This window comes from Macaca mulatta, chromosome 7 (assembly GCF_049350105.2).
Source record: "Macaca mulatta isolate MMU2019108-1 chromosome 7, T2T-MMU8v2.0, whole genome shotgun sequence".
NCBI lineage: Eukaryota > Metazoa > Chordata > Mammalia > Primates > Cercopithecidae > Macaca > Macaca mulatta.
This window is the reverse complement of record NC_133412.1, coordinates 29,441,347-29,467,626: the sequence shown is the minus strand read 5'-3', so window position 1 is coordinate 29,467,626 and position 26,280 is coordinate 29,441,347. Positions and strand designations below refer to the sequence as shown.

The 26,280-nt window shown below is 45.8% G+C and overlaps 1 protein-coding gene and 1 pseudogene across 1 annotated transcript in view; one reads left to right on the top strand and one right to left on the bottom strand.

The window, feature by feature from the left end:
• Positions 1–26,280, top strand: part of GNB5 (G protein subunit beta 5) — a 57,071-nt gene that overhangs the window by 7,615 nt on the left and 23,176 nt on the right. The window contains exons 2-4 of the mRNA XM_015142260.3: positions 15,567–15,703; positions 20,042–20,083; positions 22,441–22,517. Of these exons, the coding sequence (XP_014997746.1) occupies positions 15,567–15,703; positions 20,042–20,083; positions 22,441–22,517 (256 nt within the window). The remainder of the gene's footprint in view (positions 1–15,566; positions 15,704–20,041; positions 20,084–22,440; positions 22,518–26,280) is intronic.
• Positions 3,993–6,246, bottom strand: LOC695671 (60 kDa heat shock protein, mitochondrial pseudogene; annotated as a pseudogene).

Genomic DNA, 26,280 nt, shown 5'->3' with positions numbered 1-26,280 from the left:
TTACTAGGATCCGTGTGATTATGTTGGGCCCACCTGGATAATCCAGGATCATCTCCCCATCTCAAGATCCTTAATCACATCTATGAAGTCCCTTTTGCCATAAGATAGCATCGTCACTGGTTCTGGGGATTAGGATGTGGACACCTTTGGGAGCCATTATTTAGCCTATCACACAGCTCTTAGATCAGGAGGGTTTGCCGGCTTCAGCTTCAGTCTTCCAGCACAAAACATTTCCTTCGCTTCCCAACAGCCCTGTCGCTTATAGATGAAAAAGCAGCTGAGATCCAGGGAGGGGTGAAGCGATTTCCCTAAGATTTTGCAGCTACTCTAATGTTGAAAAGGGAGTAGAGAAGGTTCAGGCTCCCAGGACAGCTGTCCTCCTCACCATGCTAGACCTTCTCTTAGAAAGTTGAGATTTGCCAACAGTCTCCCTAACTGACCTAATTCCATCTACCTCTTCTATTTCACCTTGGATCAGTGTATGCCTTGCTCACTATTGCCAGTCACACTGGACATCTTGGTGAGCTTCAGACCATCAGGCTTGTTCTTGCCTTCAGCCTTCAGACATGTTGTGTAGTTGCTTCTGGAATGTCCTCCCACTTCTTTGCATAGCTTATTTCGTATATTCTGTCTCGGTTCATATTCCACCTCCTCAGAGGCACCTTCCCTTATTATAAAAAGCAGCAAATGTTCTGGGCATGGTGGCTCATGCCTATAATCCCAGCACTTTGGGAGGCAGAGGCAGGTGGATCGCTTGAGCCCAGGAGATCAAGACCAGCCTGGGCAACATGGAGATTCCTTAATCTAAAATGGCCATGTCTGTCCCAACTTCCTACAATTTCAGCTCCCTTTCATTGTTCACTTTATCACTCTCTAAAATTACTTTCGTTCATTTATTCTTTGTTGACTGATTGATGATTGGTTGATTTTATGTCTCCCTTACTAGAATGTAAGCACCTTGGCAGCAGGTACTTTATTTGTATTAATTACTGTGGATCACTCTCCTACAACAGTGAGCTAGGCTAAGTAAATATTTATCAAATGAAAAAAAAAAAAGAAGAGATTGGCATTGAAAAGAAAGAAAAGTAAATCCATGTATGAAAAGGTGTCAATTTTTTTATTAAGTAAAAGAAAATAAAAAGCAGTGTGCCAAACGGTATATATAACATGATCTTAATAAACAAGGGGTGCTTGTAGATGCAGTAAATGTCTGGAAGGATACACAGGGAACTTGTTACCTCTAGAGAGGGGTTTGGAAAGTGAAGGTGCTTTTCATTTTATACCCATCTTTGCATTTACTGGGTTTTTTGTTTTGTTTTGTTTTGTTTTTGTTTTGTTTTGTTTTTTTGAGCCAGGTTCTCACTCTGTCACCCAGGCTGGAGTACAGTGACCCGATCATGGCTCACTGCCACCTCAAACTCCTGGCCACCTCAGCCTCTCAAGTGGCTGGGACTACAGGTGTGTGCCACCACATCTGACTAATTTTTGCATTTTTTTGTAGAGACGAGGTTTCTTCATGTTGCCCAGGCTGGTCTTGATCTCCTGGGCTCAAGCGATCCACCTGCCTCTGCCTTCCAAAGTGCAGGGATTACAGGCATGAGCCACCACACCCAGCACATTTACTGCTTTTTATAATAAGGGAAAAATGAGTACTAGAATGGGAGTCAAGATCAAGAATAAAAGGAGGCCAGGTGTGGTGGCTCACTTTGGAAGGCTAAAACGGAAGGATCACTTGAGCCCAGGAGTTCAGGACCAGCCTGGGCAACATAGCGAGACCTCAACTCTCAAAAAAAATTAAAAGTTAGCCAGGCATGATGGTGTGCACCTGTGGTCCCAGCTACTCGGGAGGCTGAGGTGGGAGGATCACTTGAGCCCAGGAGGTTGAGACTGCAATGAGCTATGATTGCACCACTGCACTCAAGCCCATGTGACAGAGTAAGATCCTGTCTCGAAAAATAAAAAGAGAAAGGGGAAAACATTTCAGCTCTAAAGAGTCTTTAACTTGAAATTAAACTGAGGAATAATCTGAAAGGCTCAAAGCAGACAAAACAGGAAGGACGTGGTGCTCGTTTCAGCCAACAGGCACAGCAGCCTCCTGGGGCTGTGTGGGAGCTTCACCCCAATTCCCAGCTCCTTGAGGCAGATTCTAATATTGTGAAGGAACAAAGCAAGTTTATGTCGTTTCTCTGAGTACAAATCTAGACTACATTTGATACACAGGATGTATTGTCTGATACCATTAACTTTTCTATCTATTCTAAATGTAATTTTTTGAAAAGTTTTATTCTTGAATGCGTTATGGCTTAGAGCCTTGGACTATTCTGATTTATGGCTTAGGGAAAAATCTAGGAAAACTAACTTTCTAGATTAGCCTGGAACAAACATATTCTTTGACTTTTTTCATATTCTAAGAACATGTGATCTGTGTACTGAGGCTCACAGAAGTCGGTTTCTCTACAGTCATCCTCTTCCCTGTTGCTCGGCCACGTGCCTCCTGCAGCCGTCAGAGGGAGCAGAAAGCTAACCTGCCTTCATTTCCTTTCCCCTTCCTTTCTCTGCATTCACCATTATACTCGAGCTGGCTAATGCAAGGGTGTTTAGAGTACTTTGCCAATAAACAAATGCTCACTGTGGAAAAATCTAGAAATATAAAGAAAACAAGTCATTCATAATCTCAATACCTAGAGGAAGCCATTTTTAATATTTTGATGTATTTCATAGCTTATGTTTCCATGTTTGTGTATATATTTCTAAGCTTAGTAGGGACTGTACTAGATAGAGGATTTGAGCCCAGTTTTAACATTCAGCAAAATGGACTGAGTAGCTCCCCATGTCATTTACATTTCTTTTAATGTCATCATTAAAAATTCTTATATGGAACCATATAGTATTCCATCTTGAAGATGGTCCCATAACTTAATTCTCCAAACCTTTTATTTAACTTTAAACAATTTTTTTATTACACAAAGGTTGTCACATAATTGGATATTTCTCTACTTTGTACACAATTATTCTCACTCTCCACAGAAAGGCTGCTCCTCATCTGGTGGTGGCAAGCACTAAAATTCTGATTTTAACAGAATAGTAGTAAAAATGCCTCAGTGATTTAAGTTGAAAGCAGTACATTGGCACATGGCTCTCGCACCCAGTATCAGGAATGTACAAATGTTTTTTATTCAAAAATGCAAAATAAATTATCTGTAGGCATAGACAATGACAGCAGTAAACCATTATATATTTTGTCAACAGAAACCAGTAACTGGTGGTTATAGTGATTTTCAGCCAGCCTTTCTCTTCAGTTTCTCCAACTGACTTCTCTGAAGTTGTTGGTGAGGAACACCGCCTTGGGCTTCCTGTCACAGTTCATTAATAAAGGTAAAGCACTAGTCTAGGAGTTAGAACACGCCACCTCCCATACCACCTCCCATTCCACCCATTGCACCCACTCCAGGGTCCTTCTCTTTAGGAATTTCTATGACTACAACTTCTGCTGTAGCTAACAGAGAGGCCATACCAGCAGCATCCGATAAAGCAGTTTTCACAACCTTTGTTGGGTCAATAATTCCTTTTTCCACCATATTCACAAAATCTCCAACCATAGCATCATAACCAACTTCTGAGGAACTTTGCATAATTTTCTCAACTATCAAAGATCCTTCAACACCTGCATTCTTAGCAGTGGTCATTGTGGGAATTTTGAGTGTTCTTTTAACAATTTCTTTTTTTTTTTTTTTTTTTTGAGACGGAGTCTCGCTCTGTCGCCCAGGTTGGAGTGCAGTGGCCGGATCTCAGCTCACTGCAAGCTCCACCTCCCAGGTTTACGCCATTCTCCTGACTCAGCCTCCTGAGTAGCTGGGACCACAGGCGCCCGCCACCTCGCCCGGCTAGTTTTTTGTATTTTTAGTAGAGACGGGGTTTCACCGTGTTAGCCAGGATGGTCTCGATCTCCTGACCTCGTGATCCGCCCGTCTCGGCCTCCCAAAGTGCTGGGATTACAGGCTTGAGCCACCGCGCCCGGCTCTTTTAACAATTTCTATACCAATTTTTTGATCTTCATTAGCTGGAGTCAATGAGTCCAAGGCTGGAATGCATCGAAGCAGGGCACAACCCCCTCCCAAAACAACGCCTTCTTCAACAGCAGCTCTTGTAGCATTAAGGGCATCTGTAACTCTGTCTTTCTTTTCATTCACTTCAACATCACTTGTCCCACCAACCTTCAGCACAGCTACTCCATCTGAAAGTTTTGCCAGCCGTTCATTCAGTTTTTCCTTTTCATATTCACTAGTTGTGACATCTAACTGCTCAATGATTTCTTGAATACATTTTTCAATTTGAGCCTTGTCACCTTTTCCTTTTAAGAGCATGGCACCGTCTTTGGTCACAATGACCTCTCCACCTTTTCCTAAGTCATGAGGTTGAACGTCTTCAAGAGTTAGGGTCAACCCCTCTTGTCCAAACACTGCACCACCAGTAGCAATAGCCATATCTTTAAGCTGGTTCTTTCTATAGTCACCAAAGCCTGGAGCCTTGACTGCCACAACCTGAAGACCAACCTTTAGCCTATTCAAGACGAGTGTACTTAGAGCTTCTCTATCAACGTCTTCAGCGATTATGACCAAAGGCTTACGATGATCTTCGGCAATTTCAAGAGCAGGTACAATGGACTGAACACTAGAAATTTTCTTTTCACTCAACAGAACATAGGCATCCTGGAATTCACATTTCTGACCTTTTGATATATTAATAATAAAGTATGGAGAAATATAGCCTCAATCAAACTTCATGCCTTCAATAATTTCTAATTCATCATTCAGTGTTTCTCCATCCTTTACTGTGATGACAGCCTTTCTTCCAACCTTTTTCATTGCATCAGAGATGATATTGCCAATTTCTTTGTCTCCGTTTGCAGAAATCGTAGCAACCTGTGCAGTTTCTTCAGGGGTGGTCACAGGTTTAGACTGCTTTTAAGTTCAGCAAGTACAGCATCAACAACTAACATCACACCTCTCGTGATTTCCACTGGAGTAGCACCTTTGCTAATCTTCTCAAAGCCTTCCTTGGCCATAGAGCATGCCAGTACAGTAGCAGTGGTAGTGCCATCCCCAGCCTCTTCATTTGTGTTATTGGCAACGTCTTGAACAAGTTTACCTCCAGTGTTTTTATATTTATCCTTTAAGTCAATTGGTTTGCAACAGTCACACCATCTTTTGTTACTTTGGAACTTCCCCAGCTCTGCTCAGTAATCACTGTTCTTCCCTTTGGCCCCATTTTAACGGCCACAGCATCGGCTAAAAGGTCTACACCTTGAAGCATTAAGGCTTGGGCATCTGCACCAAATTTTACATCTTTGGCATAAGCCCGAGTGAGATGAGGAGCCAGTACCATGGGCACCAGTCTCATCTGGCAAAAGACTGTGGGTAACCGAAGCGTTTCTGCGGGGCGGTGTCAGGGCATGCGCGTGGCAAGACGGGTCATCGGTGGCGAGTGAGGGACAGAGTGCAGGGCACACACGGCAATGAGCCCATGTCCCCTCCCTCTGCCTCTCCCCCTGCCCCGCGGCACCGCGTGTCTCCAAACTTTTCATTAGAGAATTCAGGGTAGAATTTTTTGTGGCTCATTAATTTTTTTTTGGAGATAGAGTCTCACTTTATTGCCTAGGCTGGAGTCCAGTAGTGTGGTCTCGGCTCACTGCAACCTCCACCTCCCAGATTGAAGTGCTTCTTTTGCCTCAGCCTCCCGAGTAGCTGGGATTATAGGCGCATACCACCAAGCCTGGCTAATTTTTTTTTTTTGTATTTTAACCATGTTGGCCAGGCTGATCTCAAACCACTGCGCCCAGCCTCATGAATTTTTTTAAGGCAATTCACAAATCTCTGACAAATACAAGTGAGATAAATGTGACTGTAAATGTTTTCCTTCCATACAGGTGTTTGAGAGGGTTTTGTTTGTTTGTTTGTTTTTTCTTTCTTCAGCTTTTAAGTTCCAGGGTACATGTGCAGGATATGAAGTTTTGTTACATAGGTAAATATGTGTCATGTGGTTTGCTGCACAGATCAACCTATCACCCAAGTATTAAGCCCAGCATCCATTAGCTATTCTTCTTGATGCTGTCCCTCCTGCTATGCCCCTGACAGGCCCCAGTGTGTGTTGTTCCTCCGATGTGTCCATGTGTTCTCATTGTTCAGCTCCCACTTATAAGTGAGAACATGTGGCCATCGCCCCACCCTGTTTTTCCTCGTTCTCCATGAGTCGCCCCGACTGGTTAGTCAGTCCCAGTGCGAGAACCTGAATACCTCAGTTGAAGGTGTAGAATTCACTCGCCATTCCACTCTCCAGGAGCGCTGCGGTTCGCAGCTGCTTCTAATCAGCCATCTTGGCCCACCTTGTGGTTTTTTTTTTTTTTGGTTTTGTTTTTTAAGGCTAGTCAAGTGAAGCAGTGGGAGTGGAGAAGGAACAAAGAAATCTGTAACTGGTTGTAATTAATTAGTAGTAAATACCATTGCACTCGGATCAGCCTATTTGAGGGTTTTGTATCCATCCTATCCCATTCTACTTTGGCACAGAATCAGACTACAGTTTTTTAAAATTAGCATTAATTTTTCTTTTTGCTTGTTTCCTTTAATCTACCAAAAGGTGCCATGAAAAGACTGTATATATTAGTGCAAATTTGAAAGTGATTCCAGATCATTTTTTGAATAGTTTTGTCTTTCTATTTAAGACATCTCACTTGTTTTCTTTACAATCAGTTTCAGAGTATTCATTTTCAGGGACATTTTAGAGCTTGTTCATGCTTTGGTTCCTTTTTTTTTTATTTCCCCCATTGCCTTATGATGTAATGAGAAGGACCCTGTTGTGAATTTTCACTTTATAAATTTACATGGTTTGAATTCTTGTGTATTGAGCTGCACACCATATCTTTTGCTTTCAGTTCATGTATGCACAGATTATAAAATAAATAACAAAACTATTCCCTGAAAGTTGAGAGTAAGCCACATCTTGATGAAAAGTTAAGATTTGGCCAGAATTATATCATATTTCCAAGGCCCTGTGAGATACACTCTAATACCCTCATTTTACAGAGCAGGGTGCAGGCCCAGAGGAGACATGTGTTCACCTTTTATTTGTTAACTGTGCTCTTCCCTCAGGCCCCGTTTTCCTTTTCTGAGAAGCGAGGGGGCTTGGTGTAGCTCACTGGCCTTCACGCTTGCTGTTTGGACTCCAGGGGTAGACGTGATATTTGGAACTCAGGGGCAGACATGCCTTTGTGTCTGGCCGTCACCCTCCCTCCACTGTTCACCAGCTCAGTTCTACCTTCATCTGTTTTCCGTATTGGACTTCTGGTAAGATTTTGTCTATGAGCCAAAGCAGAGGCGGTTGGGGGAGACTCGTACAAGTAAAATGGGAGCTTGAAGACTACCGCTCCACATAGTTACCCAACTCCAAGTTCCATCCAGCTGGGAGCCGTCCATCATGTTCTGCCTGGCGCATAGCACAGGACCAGCCTGTGAAAGGTGCTCTGTCCTTGCTTGTTGAGTCATTCAGGTCTCTTCTCTCTCACTTTCCATGATTCTTCCAGCCAAGTGGCGGCCAAACCCAGGCAGGTTTCTTCACTCCTGATCTAGGCTCTCTAGCTCTGTGACCCATTGATCTGCCTACATCAAAGAGGTATGGCCAGGCACCGTGGCTCACACCTGTAATCCCAGCCCTTTGGGAGGCCGAGACGGGTGGATCACTTGAAGCCAGGAGTTCGAGACCAACCTGGGCAACATGGTGAAACCCCATCTCTACTAAAAAAAAAATACAAAAATTAGCCAGGCCTGGTGGCGCATGCCTGTAATCCCAGCTGCTTGAGAGGCTGAGACATGATAATTTCTTGAACCTGGGAGGTGGAGGTTGCAGTGAGTCAAGATCACACCACTGCACTCCAGACCTGGGCAACAGAGCAAGACTCTGTCTCAAAAAAACAAAACCAAACAAAAGCAAACAAACAAAAAAACAGAGGCATGGAGGATTCAAAGTTAGGATGTCTCCTGGACTAAGAAACCATTGTCAATGCCTCACCTACTCCTCGATTTTCTAGATAATGATAACCACCTGCCCACAGGTTCTCCCATTATTGAAGATATGTAAATGTTCTTAGGGATCCAGGTATGTGTGCATGAGGTCCTTAGCCTCTCTGAGCTCCAGGCTCCTCATCTGTAGAGATGGAGATGAAGCCTTTGTCCTCCGGCTGTTGTGTAAAGCACTCAGCCCAGCGCCCGTCACCCAGGAGACACACAATCAGTGGTATCAGTGGTGGATATTGGTAACATACATCAAAAGCCTTAAAAAATATGCTTTCCCTTTGACTCAGCAATGCAATGATTTGGAATTTATCTAAGGAGATAATGCAGTACAAGGGTATCATGGTAGCCCTGGGACAAAGTAAGTGTCCACCAGTAGGAGAGTCAGAGATTATAGTATGTGTATATAGTGGAGTGTTATGCAGTCATTAAAAATGATAGGCTGGGTGTGGTGGCTCATGCCTGTAATTCCATGCCTGTAGTCCCCCAAATTTTATGTGGCATGTTTTCTGCTTACACACATATATATATGTGTGTGCACATATGTGGAGGAAAGGCTGGAAGGGTACACACCAAATGATAAGAATGGTCAGCCTAAGCAGAATTCTAAGTGACCATATATTTTCATTTTCTGATTATTTTCAATGAATATACATTTACTTCTATAATTCTGTAAAAGGCAATCAAGACAAAACCATCTGTCCATTCACAACCCCTCTTTTCACTCTCCCATTCTCTGCTATTCTAAACATGATCTCTAGTTTTTATGGGTCCACCGTTTCTCCGGGTCGTGTTGTTTCCAGCCTTCTAGTTCTCAGTTCCTAGTACACCAACTCTAGATTTCCCACGCCTGGCCTGCCAGCTGCCTGTTAGGCACTTTAATTTGCCTTCTCAGTTGAACCTCAGAACACTCCCATGAATTGGGTCATTGTCTGCCGTTTTCCTAAAAAACAGCAACAAATGTAGACATTAAGAAGCTAATTTCCGGCCGGGCGCAGTGGCTCACGCCTGTAATCCCAGCACTTTGGGAGGCCGAGTTGGGCGGATCACGAGGTCAGGAGATCGACACCATCCTGGCTAACACGGTGAAACCCCTTCTCTACTAAAAATACAAAAAATTAGCCGGGCGTGTGGTGGGCGCCTGTAGTCCCAGCTGCTCGGGAGGCTGAGGCGGGAGAATGGCATGAACTCAGGAGGCGGAGCTTACAGTGAGCTGAGATCACGCCACTGCACTCCAGCCTGGGCGACAGAGCAAGACTCCGTCTCAAAAAAAAAAAAAAAAACAAAAACAAGAAGCTAATTTCCCAGCCAGGTGAGATGGTTCATGCCTGTAATCCCAACACTGTGGGAGGCAGAGGCAGGTGGATCTCCTGAGGTCAGGAGTTCGAGACCAGCCTGGCCAACATGATGAAACCCCATCTCTACTAAAAATACAAAAATTAGCCAGGTGTGGTGGCATGGGCCTGGAATCCCAGCTACTCGGGAGGCTGAGACAGGAGAATCGCTTGAACCCAGGAGGCAGAGGTTGCAGTGAGCCAAGATCACTCTATTGCACTCCAGCCTGGGCAACAGAGCGAGACTCCACCCCCCTCCCCCACAAAGAAAAAAAAAGAAGCTAATTTCTCACCTACCCTTTTCCACCCCAGCTCCTATGCATCCTTCAAACCAGGCTTCAGTGACATCCCCTCTAATGACCATGCCTGCCAGCAGAGTCAGCCCTGTTCCCCTCTGGCTCCCTGACCCTGGGTAACAGCCTCTGTCAGCCACCATCACACTGCACTGTAGTTGTTACCTGGGTGCTGACCTAGGTCTGCCCCCTGCAGACTGTGAGCTCAGTAAGAGCAGAGACTGGTTACTCTTTTCTGTACCCAAGCACTTGGCACAGTTCTTGGCACATAGTAGAGATTCTGGAACCATCATTCAAGCAGCAAACATTCACTGGCCTACACTTCCTCTTGAGTTGCTCCCATGACTTGGATTCTGATTCCTTGGTCTGGACTGGCATCCAGAATATTCAGCCTCTCAAGCTTCATGGGACCCAACCAAGCCTGGAGGCCACAGAGGCAGGTGTCCTCTCCCTGGACATGGGAAGGAGAACATCCAGGTACAGGGAGCAGTTTCTGGGCTGTTCCAGTCTGACCTTGGAGGGACCACAGAGAAGGGTGGTGCAGCAGAAGGTGTGTCTGCTGCAGAGGGGCCTGCCAAAGAAGAGGAGTCTCTTCCCCGGTTTCCCTCCTCCAGTGTTGTCTCCGCCAGCGCTGTCCTCCAGCGCTGCAGCCGCAGATAGTCATGAGAAGGCAGATCCGACCACGCCACTCCTCTGATGACAGCAGGCTGCTGTCACCGTGGGATAAATGAGCTCTGTCATGGGTGTACAGCGCCATTACTTGCCCGCACCTACCCCTATCTCTGCAATCAAGTTGTTTATTCCACCCCTAAAAAATACTGATGTAAAAAATTTTACATCAGTGTTATTGTGGGGCCTTTGCTTTTGCCATTTCCTCAGCTTAGTGTACCCACCTAGGACCTCCTCTCATCTGACTCACGTTTTTATCCTTTCACCTGCGCTCAGATGCCACCCCAAAAGGCCCAGTGCAGTGCCCCATCCTCTGGGACAGAAGCTTCCTGTGTCCACACATCTTGCTTAGCAAGTCCCACGTTATGTGGAAATCATCGTTATGGCTCCATCTCTTCCCTTGACTCTGAACTCCAGTGAGGGCAGGGACTGACTCTCGTATACCTGGGTGGTTCCAGAGGCTGGCACAGACTGAACTGGAATGAATTAGAAAAGAGTTTGAGCTGTATCTAAATGGCATAAGGGTTTGTGCGTGGTAACGACCCAATCCAAGTTGCTCAGGGAACAGGATAGGGCCAGGAGGGGGAAAAGAAAAAAAGGAACTTTTTTTAAAAACAAAAGGCTGGTGAGCTCCTTGGATCAGAAAATAGGTCTGAAACCATGTGTGTGCCTCCCACGCCCAGTGCTAGGGAGCGTGCCCTGTTAAAGTGGTGAGTTGCTTGACAGCTGAAGTAGGAATGATGGATTAGGGATAGGGAGAGGTACAGAAAAAGAAGGGAAAGAGGCTTGATTGTTTTGTTGGCCCACCAAAAACTGCTGCTTAGGATTGCTGCCGTTGATTGAAATTGAATAAATACTAAGCATTTCATTTATTCCTTCAGTAAATATTACTGGGTACTCACTGTAGGCCAAGCTGGAGAATGTCATAGCCAACCCTTATCAAGTGTTCCCTTTGTGCCAGGCTTGAATAGTTGTCCCCACAACCCCACAGGGGAAGAGAGATGGCAAGAAAGTATTTGCTCAAGGTTGTGCAGCTGGTGTGCGGCAGAGCCAGGCTTTGACCCAGGCCCGCACATCCAGAGCCTGGATTTTTAACTGCTTTGCTCCAGTTTTGCCTCTGAAGAAGATCAAACAAGACAGCACTCCTGTCTTCCTGAAGCTAGTGGAATTTCTTAACAGGTTGTCATTTTATTCCAGCAAATTCTTATTATAGAAACCAGCTGGGGCCGGGCGCGGTGGCTCAAGCCTGTAATCCCAGCACTTTGGGAGGCCGAGGCGGGTGGATCACGAGGTCAGGAGATCGAGACTATCCTGGCTAACATGGTGAAACCCCGTCTCTACTAAAAATACAAAAAACTAGCCGGGCGTGGTGGCGGGCGCCTGTAGTCTCAGCTACTTGGGAGGCTGAGGCGGGAGAATGGCGTGAACCCGGGAGGCGGAGCTTGCAGTGAGCCGAGATCACGCCACTGCACTCCAGCCTGGGAGACACAGCGAGACTCCGTCTCAAAAAAAAAAAAAAAAAGAAACCAGCTGGTTATATTCAACATTAAAAAAAAAAATTAAATCCTGCAGGAATGGTCCTCCAGAAGGCAAAGGAGAAACCACATCTGCCCTGAACCAAGCTCGCACAAATAATACCCAGCACATATGCAGCTCATTTCTAGGTCTTTTTTTTTAAACTTCCTAATATTTAATTTAAAAAATTTTTTTTAATTCCGTGGATGCAAAATTTGGCAGATAGAAACAGGATGGAGTGGGTTGGCAGTAATCTACATGTGGGAAGAAAAAAATTGTAGTGAGAAAAAATAATTAATAGTTGGGATCTATTCAAATTCACATTATGTAAGGAGGGCTCTATTTTGGTTGGGTGAATCATCTTTTTTATTAAAAGGGAAATTATCAAAAAGTTATGGCTGTCCTAATGCTGAATTGGGAGAAGCAGCAATAATATTGATGTAAAATTTCAAAGTAAAATACTAAATAAAATATGCTCACAACTCTGGGCCGATAGAGCCTTATATAAAAGGCCTATATGGCTGGGTGCAGTGGATCACTTCTGTAATCCCAGCACTTTGGGAGGCCAAGGTGGGTGGATCACAAGGTCAGATGATCGAGACCATCCTGGCCAACATGGTGAAACCCGTCTCTACTAAAAATACAAAAATTAGCTGGGCATGGCGGTACGTGCCTATAATCCCAACTACTCGGGAGGCCGAGGCAGGAGAATCCCTTGAACCCGGAGGTAGAGGTTGCAGTGAGCCGAGATGATGTAGCTGCACTCCAGTCTGGGTGACAGAGCAAGACTCCGTCTCAAAAAAAAAAAAGTCCTATAACTGTAAGAATTTGGAATATTCAATCTGTTTTTAAACTTCATTTGATGTATTTTGTGAAGAACATATCTGTAAAAGATGAATATGCTGTTTTATGGCAGTAAATAATGCAATGTTTTAGCAGAAGCAATGGCATAATAATTGAACATTCATGTAGCACTTTAGAGTTTAGCAAGATTTTTGGGTTTTTTGTTTGTTTGTTTGTTTAGACAAGGTCTGGCTCTGTCACCCAGGCTGGAGTGCATGACACAATCTTGGCTCACTACGACCTCTGCCCACTGTGACCTCTGCCCCCCTCGGCCTCCCACCTCGGACTCCCAAGTAGCTGGGGTGACAGACATGTGCCACCACACCCAGCCAAGTTTCTGTATTTTTGGTAGAGACGGGGTTTCACCATGTTGTGCAGGCTGATCTCAGACTCCTGAGCTCAAGCAATCCACCTACCTTGGCCTCCCAAAGTGCTGGGATTAGAGGTGTGAGCCACTGTGCCTGGCCTAGTTTAGCAAGTATTTTTACAGTTTGGATTTTCACAAAGACTTTTAGCCCATGTGCAACTTTGCTCTTTTATCACAAAGAAACGAGGCAACTAAAAGGAACTAAAACTTCTTGGAGAAGCAGCTGATTTTAGGGCAAGGACAGGGAAGGAACAGTGGAAGCTTGGAATGAGAAGTGCTCAGCCTATGAGGGGGACATGTCAGAAGGTCACGGGAACCTGCTTGACAGGGCTCCCCGTCACCTGGGACAATTTGAAGATCAAGATCAATAGTATTAGTAATGGATTACAACCTCTTGAATAAAGTAAGAACCCATGAGTCTCTACTAATATAAATGAGTGAATAAATAAACAACTGGGAGAGGAGGCAAAGCTCCTCCTTAGAAAGCCAACTAATGAATGCAGAGGGAAGGGTGGACTGAGAAAGATCACCACTTGCCAGCCATCATCACAATCACTCGTTCAGACCAGAATCATTAGCAGTATTAAATTAAGGCCATTGAGGTTTGAGGGGTAACCCGACGTTTATATAGTCTCAGAGTACCTCCCTAACAAGACACTTTTCATTACAAAAGGTGAAATGGTAACTCTCCAGTGGAGAGACCTGGCAGGTGCCCCCTTAACCAGATGATCCCTGGTGACCCCCCCGGCAATGGGACCTCTGTGCCCAGGCGGGAGGCAGTGACATTAGCTCAGCACCCCATCTCTGTGTCCCTGCCAAACGTGTTTTACCCAAACTAATCTCAAGGAAGCATCAGACCACATTACAAGAAGGAACCAAATAACTGGGGGCGCAATAAACATGACAACTGAATTCAATCTCTGACCATGGATTTCCTTTTGCTGTGAAGGTTATTATTTGGATAATAGGCAGTATCTCAATAAGTCTGTAGATTAGTATTGTTTCAGCATTAATTTTCTAATTTTGATCATTACGCTTTGGTTATTTAAGAGAGTTCTTTGTTTTTAGGACATACACACTGAAGCATTTTGGGGAGGGAAGGATGGAGGAAGGATTTCCCAGGAAGGGATGCTGCTGTCATAGAACTCAGACCACAAAGTCAGCCCCTCTCGGCGCAGGCTGCCAGTTGAAGGGAAATGGGCCACAGCCCCGTCAAGCCTCAGCAGCTCCCTGGGAAGACATGAGGGGCAGCTGCCTTGCCTCTTCCCGCCCTGTTCCTCTGTCTGTTTGCCTAGGCTGTTCCCCCCTGAAAATGCCCTCTACCCTCCTCACCTGCCTGGAGAAAGGCCAGCTGAGAGGTTTCACTAAAGGAGATGTAGAGGGAGAGTTCAGAGCCCTGGCTTCTCCTTCTCACATAGCCACCAACAAGAGAGGGAAGTGGGGAGTGGCCGCAGGATCCCTGCAGACTTTGGCGTCCTCCCCTGCATGATGAAGGGTCTGGACCAGCTGGTCTTTGTGACTTTCCAGCCATTTCCTACGAACTTGTCCCTCTCAGACTCATGAGTCTCAGCTTATCTACAAGCCCCTAGAAAGCTCGCCCTTTCTAGAAAGCCTTTCTAGAAAGCCCTAGAAAGCTGGCCTCAGGAAAGAAGCTGTTGTCCCAGCCCTGAGAGATTGACTTTTGGATCTCCTTTCTGGTATAAGTGGTGCTATGTGTGGATCGTGTGTTCAGACTTTTAGGACATTGCACTGATTTCTGTGGACGGTAAGTTTTTCAGTAAACTCACAGGTGTGCAGTTTGCAGACAGCTTGCTTGGCAGTTCGCTGGTTCATTCTTTCCTGCGCCATGTGTATGAGGTACCTGCCACGGTCCAGGCCGGTGCTAGGCACACAGAGGGTCAGCTAGACACAGCCAGGGCTAGAGCCGCAGGGTGTACCTTATAGTCCTCTTGGAACAGTTTTGTAAAGTCAGTTTTCCTTGTGATGAGAGAGTGGTAGGCAGGAGAACTAGAAGCCCCACCCTGGTTCGCTGGTGATTGTATGAACTTGTCTTAGCCAGATAACCTCTGTGAGTCTCAGTTTCCCCACCTGCTAAATGGGCATAGCAGTCTCACTCTGCTGCCTGTCCTGCCCTCCTCTTCGGAGCTGTGGCCGTTAAAGGGAAGAATTTTATGTAGTGCTTTATGAATATGAGGTGGTCTTGTTGTTAATCCCTCAACATACATAGATAAAAGTGCTTTGAAAAAATAGGGTCTTAAACACAAAGAGAGAACGGCAGTGTCGTCTCTACCCTCTACTGATCTTAAAAGAAGGAGTACTGCTAGGATGTAATGGTAAGGAATCAGGGAATCAAGCTGTGGCTTCTTGTGGAGGAAACCCATGGGGCTGCCTTCCTGTGCGGAGCCTGTGTCTGTGCTGTGCCAGCCCAAAGCCCAGAACCTGGTCCTTAGCAAGGGGACTGACTATGGCCTTGTCCTTCCAGTGCACCAGGTGGCGGAGCGGGTAGAGGCCCTGGGGCAGTTTGTCATGAAGACCAGAAGGACCCTCAAAGGCCATGGGAACAAAGTCCTGTGCATGGACTGGTGCAAAGATAAGAGGAGGATCGTGAGCTCGTCACAGGTAGGTCACACCTGCTGCGTAATGGGTGAGCGGGTTTTGGATTTTATAGCTAAGGGGGAGGAGGGCTGTCCCTTTCCAAAAGCCCTTTTCTGATCTTTGTAAGACTTTGCTCATTCTCCAAAGGATGTGATTTAGCATAAAGAACTCTCTTGCATACTATAGAACTTCACTAATTTGGGTAGATTGAAGTTGATAATAGTTGAAACAGTGTAGATGTAGTTTAACCAGTGTGATGAGCCATTGAAAATAATTTCAAAGTCTTATTTGTAAATGAAACCATTTTTTAAATAGTTTCTTTTTTTTCCCCCCAAATTGAGGGCATAAGATTCTATCAATGACTTTCTTTCAATTTAAGGAGTTTAGCAATTCTTATGTCATAAAGAACAATGTTAAGATACATATCTTGTAAAGTACAATTTTAAAAATCATATCATTTACATGGTTTATTTTATATATTATTTATTAGTTATCTATTACTCCAAAAAATTACCCCAAATTTAGCAGCTTAATAATCTCGCATGGTTTCTGAGAATCAGGCATCCGGGAGTGGCTCCGCTGCGTGGTTCAGGCTCAGGTGGTTTGTGAGGTTGTGTGAAGATGCTGGTCGGGGCTGTGGTTGCCAACAGCTGAACTAAGGTGGAGACTCACTGCCAGGGTGCCTTGTTCACATGACTCTTGGCTGGAGGCCTCAGTTCCTCACCATTGGACCTGCTCACAACATGGTAGCTGGCCTCTCCCAGAGCGAGTGATCCACAAGAAGGGGCAGAGGCAGGGCCATGCTGTATTTCATGACCTGGCCTCAGAGGTGACAGTCCATTGCTTCTGTTGTATTCTGTTGGTCACACAGAATAACCCTGATATAAAGAGGAAAGAGACTATAGAAAAGTGACTACCAGGAAGCTGGAATGATTTGGGCTCCAAGTCTCACTTGGAGTCTGGCTCCCACAGCTTAGTACTTTTGATGTCTATTTTTATGTAACATGTATTGAACATAAAGCTATAAACTGAAGTCACATGAGATATTCTATAGGCTGGTTATGGGGCTCATGCCTATAATCCCAGCACCTTGGGAGGCCAAGGCGGGAGGATCACTTGAATCCAGGAGTTCAAGACCAACCTGAGCAACATGGTGAGACCTCGTCTTTACAAAAATAGAAATAAAAAATTAGCTGGGCATGGTGGTGCGTGTCTGTAGTGCCAGCTACTTGGGAGGCTGAGGTGGGAGTATTGTTTGGGTTTAGGAGGTCAAGGCTGCAGTGAGCTGAGATTATGCCACTGCACTCCAGCCTGCGCAACACAGTGAGACCCTGTCTCAATAAAAAAAGAGATCTTCGGCCGGGCGTGGTGGCTCATGCCTGTAATCCCAGCACTTTGGGAGGCTGAGGCGGATGGGTCACCTGAGGTCAGGAGTTTAAGACTAACCTGGCCGGCCGGGCGCGGTGGCTCAAGCCTGTAATCCCAGCACTTTGGGAGGCCGAGGCGGGTGGATCATGAGGTCAGGAGATCGAGACTATCCTGGCTAACATGGTGAAACCCCGTCTCTACTAAAAATACAAAAAACTAGCCGGGCGTGGTGGCGGGCGCCTGTAGTCTCAGCTACTTGGGAGGCTGAGGCGGGAGAATGGCGTGAACCCGGGAGGCGGAGCTTGCAGTGAGCCGAGATCACGCCACTGCACTCCAGCCTGGGAGACACAGCGAGACTCCGTCTCAAAAAAAAAAAAAAAAAAAAAAAAGACTAACCTGGCCAACATGGTGAACCATCTCTACTAAAAAATACAAAAATTAGCAGGGCATAGTGGTGGGAGCGTGTAATCCCAGCTACTCGGGAGGCTGAGGCAGGAGAATCTCTTGAACCTGGGAGGCGGAGGTTGCAGTGAGCTGAGACATGCCACTGCACTCCAGCCTGAGCAACGGAGTGAGAGTGTTTATTTTTTTCTCAAAATCTTATTTTTTCTATAAATCATATTTTTATGATCAGCATAGTTTTCCCCCAACCCCTGCCTTGTGCTCAGTTTTTCCAAAAGCAGGTTGGTTTGCTTTTTTATATAACCCTTGTAAAACCGGATATACTCTAGAGAATCCACAGACTGTACAGTCTGTGTCAGTTTTGCGTTTGATAGGACAAATGTTATTACTCTCCTGGATTACCTACAAATCTAGTATGTCACATTGCACTTGCTTTTTTTAAAGATCAAAATTAATTTATCACTTATGTATTTTACTACATTAAAGAAACACTGGAAAATAAAAACCTTTTACTCCCACCATCCTGTCACAACCATTATTATTACTTTTTGTTTTTCTTTTTTCTTTTCTTGAGATGGGGTCTCACTCTGTTACCCAGGCTGGAGTGCAGCTCACTTCAGCCTTGACCTAGGCTAGAGTGATCCTCCTGCCTCAGCCTCCCAAAGCACTGGGATTATAGACGTGAGCCACCTTGCCCTGCCCGTTATTATTATTTTAGAGCACTTCTTTCTAGTCTTTTTCAAGAGCTTATTCTTACAAGGTGCTTATCAGGATATCCATGTTGCTCTCTAGCCTTTCGACTTAAATCCAGACAAGGTAGGCTTTGTGTTGGGTTTTCTGTCTCTCACATACTGCTGTTGGAAGGGAGGATCTTCAGCAGGGCTGGGCACACCCTGTCCATCCTGCTCTGTTCCAGAGCTGGAAGAGGTGGATGTGGGTGTGGGGAGGAGGCTGGAAAGCAGGAAGCCTCTGGAACAGACTTGGACTCATCAGCAGCCTTCCTGCTTCAATGCAGGAGAGTCATCACCCCAGCCACGTGGGATTAAGGCTTGAGGGTAGAAGCATATTTTCTGTCTTGGTACATAGACCCCTACACATAAATCTGTGCTCACCGAGGAGACCACACTTAGTTTAATGAGACCCCAGAGCACACAGTGGGTGGCACACACGGGGACTCCAGAGCACACATGGGGGGACAGGCAGGCAGTGAGATGGAAGAAGCCCCTAACGTGGTCGCTGATGTGGGCAGTGCATGGAACCAGTCCCCAGCCATTAGGGGCTCCAGGTGCGGAGGACCCCATGATACAGGCATGTGGCCCCACTCCAGTTTCTGTGCTACAGGCTTATCGAATCCACCCCACACATTGTGTGGGCCATTTAGGCAGAAATTAAGACCAGAAGAACCAATGTGCTTTGGAATCTCAGAAGGCCCCAAACCACCAACTTTGACCTTGCTTCAGGGTCCATCTGCCATGCATGGTGTTAACACAGAAATCTTCCGTCAGATCATGCAAAGCAAGCAGCTGTGTCACTGCGGATCCAATCTTGCTTCTGCCCTTAAGTGATGTTTTCCATCCATATCTCTGCCACCTCATTCACCAAAATTTGGCCCCAAATGGCTTGAGTTATTGCAAAATCAAGCCTGCCATAGTGGCTGTAGATTTCCCATCCCTGAGGATCCGGTCTTCTTCCACTGTCTGCCCAGCAACCTGCATGCCACGGTCTGGGCAGGGGACTGCTTTGCAGGGACCAGGGCTCACATGGATTTATCTCTGATGGGTTTTCATTACAAATAGATGATGCTATAGTCACAACCTACACCCACGGGAGGCCGCGGCTGGGTTGCCGTGAAAGTGGCAGCATTCTCTGTGGCAGGGCCAGCTCTGCATTCACCCTGGCAGGGAGTGCTGTTTGCTTACTGAACAGCTGCCCACAGGGGTTCCCACCACGATGGCGCATATTGCACGTTGTTCTCAGTGTAGGTGCGAAATGTCAGAGCTGGAGCTGTGACATCTGTGAGCCCTTGAAGGAATTAGACTGATCTCAGGCCCATTCCGCCCCCTCCGCAGCTGTCCCTGGCAGAGAAATGGACAGCAAATGGGGAGAGGGGCTCCTGGATGGTGCCGCGGGGACCATGGGCTCCAAAGCAAATGGGAGAAAGGACAAAGTAGCGGAGATGTTGTAGGAGAAAAAGATTTATTATTTACCTGTCAGGTCCCTAAAGGTAATGTCAGGTTTATCTTTCCTCTGTATAATTTGTTGACATTTAGGGTATGGCGGGTGATGATAGTGTACCAACAGTTTGTGCATGGTTTGTAAATGGTATGAAAGAAGTGTCAGCGTGTTGTTTCCTGTTGTTGTATCTTTCCAAGGAATGTAAGGTTGAGATCCTTCGGCTCCACTGGGACATCCAGCCCCTCCCGCACTCACTCCGCTTCTTTTCATGGAAGGTTAGGGGGTCTTGATTATCCAGATCCTCATTCCGGCTTTCCACTTCACACTGCCCTGCTGGACACAGCTTTTATGAGGAATTCTCAGCAGTAATATGTAAGAACTTGACAACCTCTGAACTGTTTGCTCTTCTCCCTCCAGGATGGGAAGGTGATCGTGTGGGATTCCTTCACCACGAATAAGGTGAGGCATTGTTCCCAGCCACATTAGGCACTTCAGAACCCCAGCCTAGTTAAAGGTGCTCTGATCCAGCTGCCCAGCCCTGTCCTGATTTTTCTCCATGTGTCCCTGCAAGCAGTTTTCTCTAGGGATGGCCCATCCATGTTTGAACAGCTCAGCCAGCCCATTGCAGCCTTTATTCCCCTCTCACCCCGAGAGGACTATTAGAGCCACTATAGGGGCTGCCAGTACCAACATAGAAATGGGCAGAGCATGGAACACTTGCGTCCACGTGTGCAACTGCATGTACTATTTGTCTTCTGAGTGATAAGAGGCACCGAAATCCTCCATTCCCTCCCCTCTGTTTGACCGGACTCCATAGCCCTGTGGGAATGAACGCATGGAGGGTGGGGAAGATGAGGCTGCAGTGGGATTGGGCAGAGCTACCCTGTGATGCAGTCTGATCCCCTTGCAAGTCTGGCCTGGGCATGCACAGCTCAACTTTTAAATTTTAGCTCTTAATGAAAGTTGAAGACCAAAACCTACGTGCAGGTATGCTGGCACACCTGCATTGCATTGGCATTTACAATAAAGAGTATTGTGTATTAAATAAGAATTCCTATATTTCTTTAGAAAGCCTTCCTTTATGCTGTGAACAACATGAGACCTGTCTCTGTCTCATAGTGAACAGCAGCCATATTCCGCATTGTCGAATGTGTTTAGTCACTGTCGTGGGAAGCAGCTGGTGACATGACCTGGTCAAGTGAGGGGCCAGAATCATTTTGTAGAGTCAAGTCCCTAATGGTCAGTCCCCTGGGGAATACAAATGACAGCTTAACAGTTTGCACAGGGCTTTGCTATACAGCGCCTAGCTCCCTGGAACCTCCGTCTCTCCCAGCACTCCTCAGCATCTTCTGGACTGTGCGGGAGTGTAGTTGCTTCTGTTTACACCTTATCATGGCTTAGAGCACAGACTGATTTCTGGGGAGCCAAGGGTGCCACCTGTGGCCCGTGGCAGGGAATACAGCCATTACTTGTGAGGAAGGGGGCCCGGGATACCCTGTGCTGACAGTGGCTACCTCAGCTCGTTCTCTGGAGAGCAGCAGATTATTCTTGGCCTCTGAAAGCCTACGAGACTGCTATTGACAATAGTATTTGGGCAGGCAGTATTGGGGCCTGTGTTTCCCCACAAAAACACATATAATTATAACAGAGAAGAAGACCAGCACTTGAGTGTACATTGGAAGCATGAAGAACTAAGCGCGCCCGTCCCTGGCTGCTGGCTGGCTGAGTCACCCCTGTCCTCCTGCACGCAGATATGCAAACAACAGAGCCATATTTCCAATACATCTGAGCTTGAGGTCTTATTCCCATGGGAGACGTGGACCCTGGTCCTGGTTCCACCACCACCAAGATGTGCGACCGCATGCAGGCCAGCCGCTTGTGCCCACGGTGGTTCTTATTCTCCCTGTGAAGCCAGAAGCCAGGGACTGTCATGCTTAGTTCTTAATATTTCCATGTTACCAGTTCTCATTGTCTGTGAGCACAACCGAAGATCGCCTTCCCCTCCCCGCACCCATTCATACCTTCCCTGGGATGGTTTAGGTCCCACAGTGGACACAGGCTCTTGCAGACTCACAAGTAAACAAACTGAAAATACATCTATAAAACGTCATTCCAGAGTGTATTTTGAAAATGGAAATCAGAGTAAACAAGGAAACGTATGTATCTGAAAGGAGATTTGGGCATACCTTTCAAAGCAAAGGGGCCCTGATACTCAGGCAGAAGAACAAAGGGAGTATGACATTAAGAAGGAAGTAAAACATGAAGGGTTTTTGTTTTGTTTTGCTTTGCTTTTGCTAGTTGAACTTTTTAACTTTTCGAATATGTGACATAAAGTTGATTATGAGAGTCCCCTCATAAGTCTTGAGCCCATCTTTACCCTATACCACTTCCTTTTGAAACTAGAATGTAATTCAGTAGGCATCTGGTGATTTTATTTTCTAAAATTTAAACGTTAAGATTTTTGTGGCCAGGCACGGGGGCTCACACCTGTAATCCCAGCACTTTGGGAGGCCGAGGTGAGCAGATCACTTAAGGTCAGGAGTTCGAGACCAGCCTGGCCAACATAGTGAAACCCCATCTCTACTAAAACTACAAAATTAGCCAGGCGTGGTGACACATGCCTGTAATCCCAGCTACTCAGGAGGCTGAAACAAGAGAATCGCGTGAACCCGGGAGGCGGATGTTGGAGTGAGCTGAGATTGTGCCACTGCACTCCAGACTGGCAACAGAGTGAGACTCCATCTCAAAAAAAAAAAAAAAAAAAAAAAAGAGTTTTGTGTGGAAGTGCTAGTTGTCCACTCTGTGCTGTGTTTCAGGAGCACGCGGTCACTATGCCCTGCACGTGGGTGATGGCATGTGCTTATGCCCCGTCGGGATGTGCCATTGCTTGTGGGTAAGTTGGAGCTACAGCAGCTTTTCAGATTTTGTGTTAACCATAAAATACTGTTCTCTTAGCAAAAACAAACAAACAAACAAGAACTCGTAGTTTTTGTAGTTTACTTGTGAAGCAGCATGCTAAATCCTTCCCTGAACTTGGTCAAAGGAGAAACCATAAGCTGGCACAGTGGTGCCTGCTTGTAATCCCAGCCACCTGGGAGGCTGAGGTGGGAGGATCACTTGACCCCAGGAGTTCAAGTCCACCTTGGCAACAAAGCAAGACCCCCATCTCTTTAAAAAAAAAAAAAGAGAACCATAAAACTCTCTTTCATAATTATTTTCATTACAAACTGACAGTATCTCAAACCTATCTCATCTCTCAAACCTATCTCCTCTCTCAAATGCTTTTGGCAGAACTATAAACGTTGCAAACATTTTGGAAAGCAACTTGGTAATATCTGTCAGAAGCCTTGAAAAACTGATAGCCTTTGATCTGGTGACTCCACATCCAGGAACTCATTTGAAAGGAATGATCCAAAACATAGAAAAGCCATATGGACAATGACATTAGTTGTAGTATTTTTAAAAATAAAGCAAAAAACACCAGGCGTGATGGCTCTTGCCTGTAATCCCAGCAGCACTTTGGGAGGCAGAGGCAGGAGGATCACCTGAGCCCAGGAGTTCGAGACCAGCCTGGGCAATGTGGTAATAATACCTTGTCTCTACAAAAAAAAAAAAATCTAATTAGCTGGGTGTGGTGGTATACACCTGTAGACCCAGCTATTCTGGAAGCTGAGGTGGGAGGACTGCTTGAGCCTGGGAGGTTAGGGATGCAGTAAGCTGTGATGATGCCACTGTACTCCAGCCTGGGTGACAGAGTTAGACCCTGTCTCAGAAATAAAATGAAGCAAAAAAAAAAAAAAAAACAAAAACAAAAAGGAAAGAAAAAAGGAACCAACATACCCATCCAGGAAAACTTAAGTGAATTGTGGTACATGAATTGAATGGAATATCATACAGCCATTAAAAAGGAAAATTCTTAATTACACTATGTGAAAAGGGCATCAAGATTACTAGGAAGAGTGTGACTTATTCTCTATTCTATTCTCCTGGAGCTCAGTTTAACAGGTTTGGCAATGAGAACTGAAACCGACATAATTCCTGGTCCCTGTGTTGAACAGTTCTGAGACCATTCAAAATATTTCTGCCACAGTATCTCAGCCATGTTTTTAAAAAGAGGCATATTAGGCCAGGCGCGGTGGCTCACGCCTGTAATCCCAGCACTTTGGGATGCTGAGACGGGCGGACCACGAGGTCAGGAGATCAAGACCATTCTGGCTAACATGGTGAAACCCCATCTCTACTACAAATCGGAAAAATTAGCTGGGCGTGGTGGCAGGTGCCTGCAGTCCCGGCTACTCGGGAGGCTGAGGCAAGAGAATGGTGTGTACTGGGGAGGCGGGGCTTGCAATGAGCCGAGATCGCGCCACTGCCCTCCAGCCTGGAGACAGAGCGAGACTCTGTCTAAAAAAAGGAAAAAAAAAAAAAAAAAGGCATATTATAAAGGCTGGAGGAACTATACCAAATAAAATAGTAGTTCTTTCTGGATGATGGGACTATGGGAATTTTTCTCTTTATAATCAGGAAGAAAGAATTTTATTTTAGAGAGAAAAAGCCTGAGTCCCCAAGCAAACGTTTTGGCGCCCTCTTCAGCCAGTCACACCAACCATCTTCTCCAGTGTCCCCACCCTTTGGGTGGGTGCTTTGGGGACATATTCTCATTCTCCTTCCAGTGGCCAAGACCACATGTCCCTTTGGAACCCATGTTCACATACATGTATTTCACTTTTTTTTTTTTTTTTTTTTTGAGATGGAGTCTCACTCTGTCACCCAGGCTGGAGTGTAGTGGTACGATCTCGGCTCACTGCAGCCTCTGCCCCCCAGGTTCAAGCCATTCTTCTGCCTCAGCCTCCCAAGTAGCTGGGACTACAGGCATGCACCACCATGCCGAGCTAATTTTTGTGTTTTTTTTTTTTTTTAGTAGAGATGGGGTTTTACCATGTTGGCCAAGGTGGTCTCGAACTCCTGACCTCAAGTGATCTGCCTGCCTCGGCCTCCCAAAGTGTTGGGATTACAGGTGTTAGCCACTGCACCTGGCCCATATTTTTTAATTTTTAAAATAGCTCAAAAGTGGATTATGTCTCCACTTTATAGATGGATGCCAGTATTTATATAAAATTTATTACCATCTACTTCCTAAAAGGATAAGAGGTGCTATAATAAAAGATATATATGTAAACATATATATATACACATATATATATTTGTACTACATGTGTAACACATCTATTAGAGAAAGCAAGCAAGGGAGAAATAGGCCACAATTATAAGGTTGGTGCAAAGGGGTTTAGCCAACTACAGTTAGCAGGCACAGTTCCAAGAGTGCCCCTTACTTCATTTCCTGGCTGCAAATTTGAGGGTCCCCACAACCCCAGGAATTCTCTAAAACAACTCTCCAAACTCATGAAAGTGCTGTACTTACTCCCACAGTTTTATTACAGTGGAAAGATACAAATTAGAACCAGCCAAAGGAAGAGACCCCTGGGGCAGAAGCCAGAAGGAGTCTAGACATGGAGCTGCCAGCCATCATCTCCCTGGGGTGGTCGCTGACAGCGCTGTTTCCTCTTGGCCACGGTGTATGATAATACATGCAGAGTATTGCCAGCTGGGGAAGGTCCTCTGAGCCTTAGGTGTGCAGAGGTTTTACTGGGGCTTGACCACACCCTGCCTGTGTGGTTTACCTTTAGTCTCCAGTTTCTCTAGAAGTTCGGGCAGATACCTTTAGTCTCAAGTTCCTCTGGAGATCAGACCTGATATGACGCATCCGAAAGCCCCCATCATAAATCACATCATTAAAGTGGTGCCCAAAGCCCCAAGCAAACCAAGCCACTCTTACCATGGAGGACATTCCAGGGGCCCAGAGATCACTTCCAAGTGGCTGAGGGCAAAAGCCAGACCTCTCCTGCAGCGTCAGTTCTTCACAACGCAGTAGGAATCATAAGTTCTCCACGTTTTTTTAAATCCTAGGGTAATACATTTCTAATTGGACATGAATTTTAGCAGATGCATAGAGCTGGATGTGTTACATAATCCCTCAGTGTCCAGTATTGAACTATTAGATACGCAGTTCTAAATTGTAGAAAGAATATATTGGGTAGGCCCTTCTGCAATGTATAGTAAATATGGTAACAGTGAACAATGTCTTCAACAGTAGTTTAGGAAGTGATGCTGTGGCTGTTTCTTAATTTTACCCTCACTAAATGGAATGCAGCGCAAGAATTCCCATGAGGGTAGTAGGATGGAAGGAAGAGAGCAGCATTACCAGGCCCAGATAGATAGCTTTCTGGTAACTTAGCTTGGTGCAGACACAGAGTTCAGAGTGGAGGGATGGCTGGCGCCCTGATCTTTGTCATCTCTGTTTCCCCAACCTGCCATGTGGGAGGTGCTAGCACCTTTCCTGGCTGCCTCACTGGCTGTTACAGGGGCCAACGCAGAGGAAGTTCAAGGTATGAACACTTATGAAGGCATTTTTTAAAATATGGGGGTCTAGTGGATGAGGGAGCGTCAAAGATGAAACTAATACTCCTTATCGCAGGTAGAAGTACCATCTCCCCTTCCCAGACCTTTCCCAAAACTGCTAAGAGTGGCTGTGATTCATTTGAGTTTCTAGTGGCAAGTCTGACATAACATTTCCCAAACATGACTGTATGACATCCCTG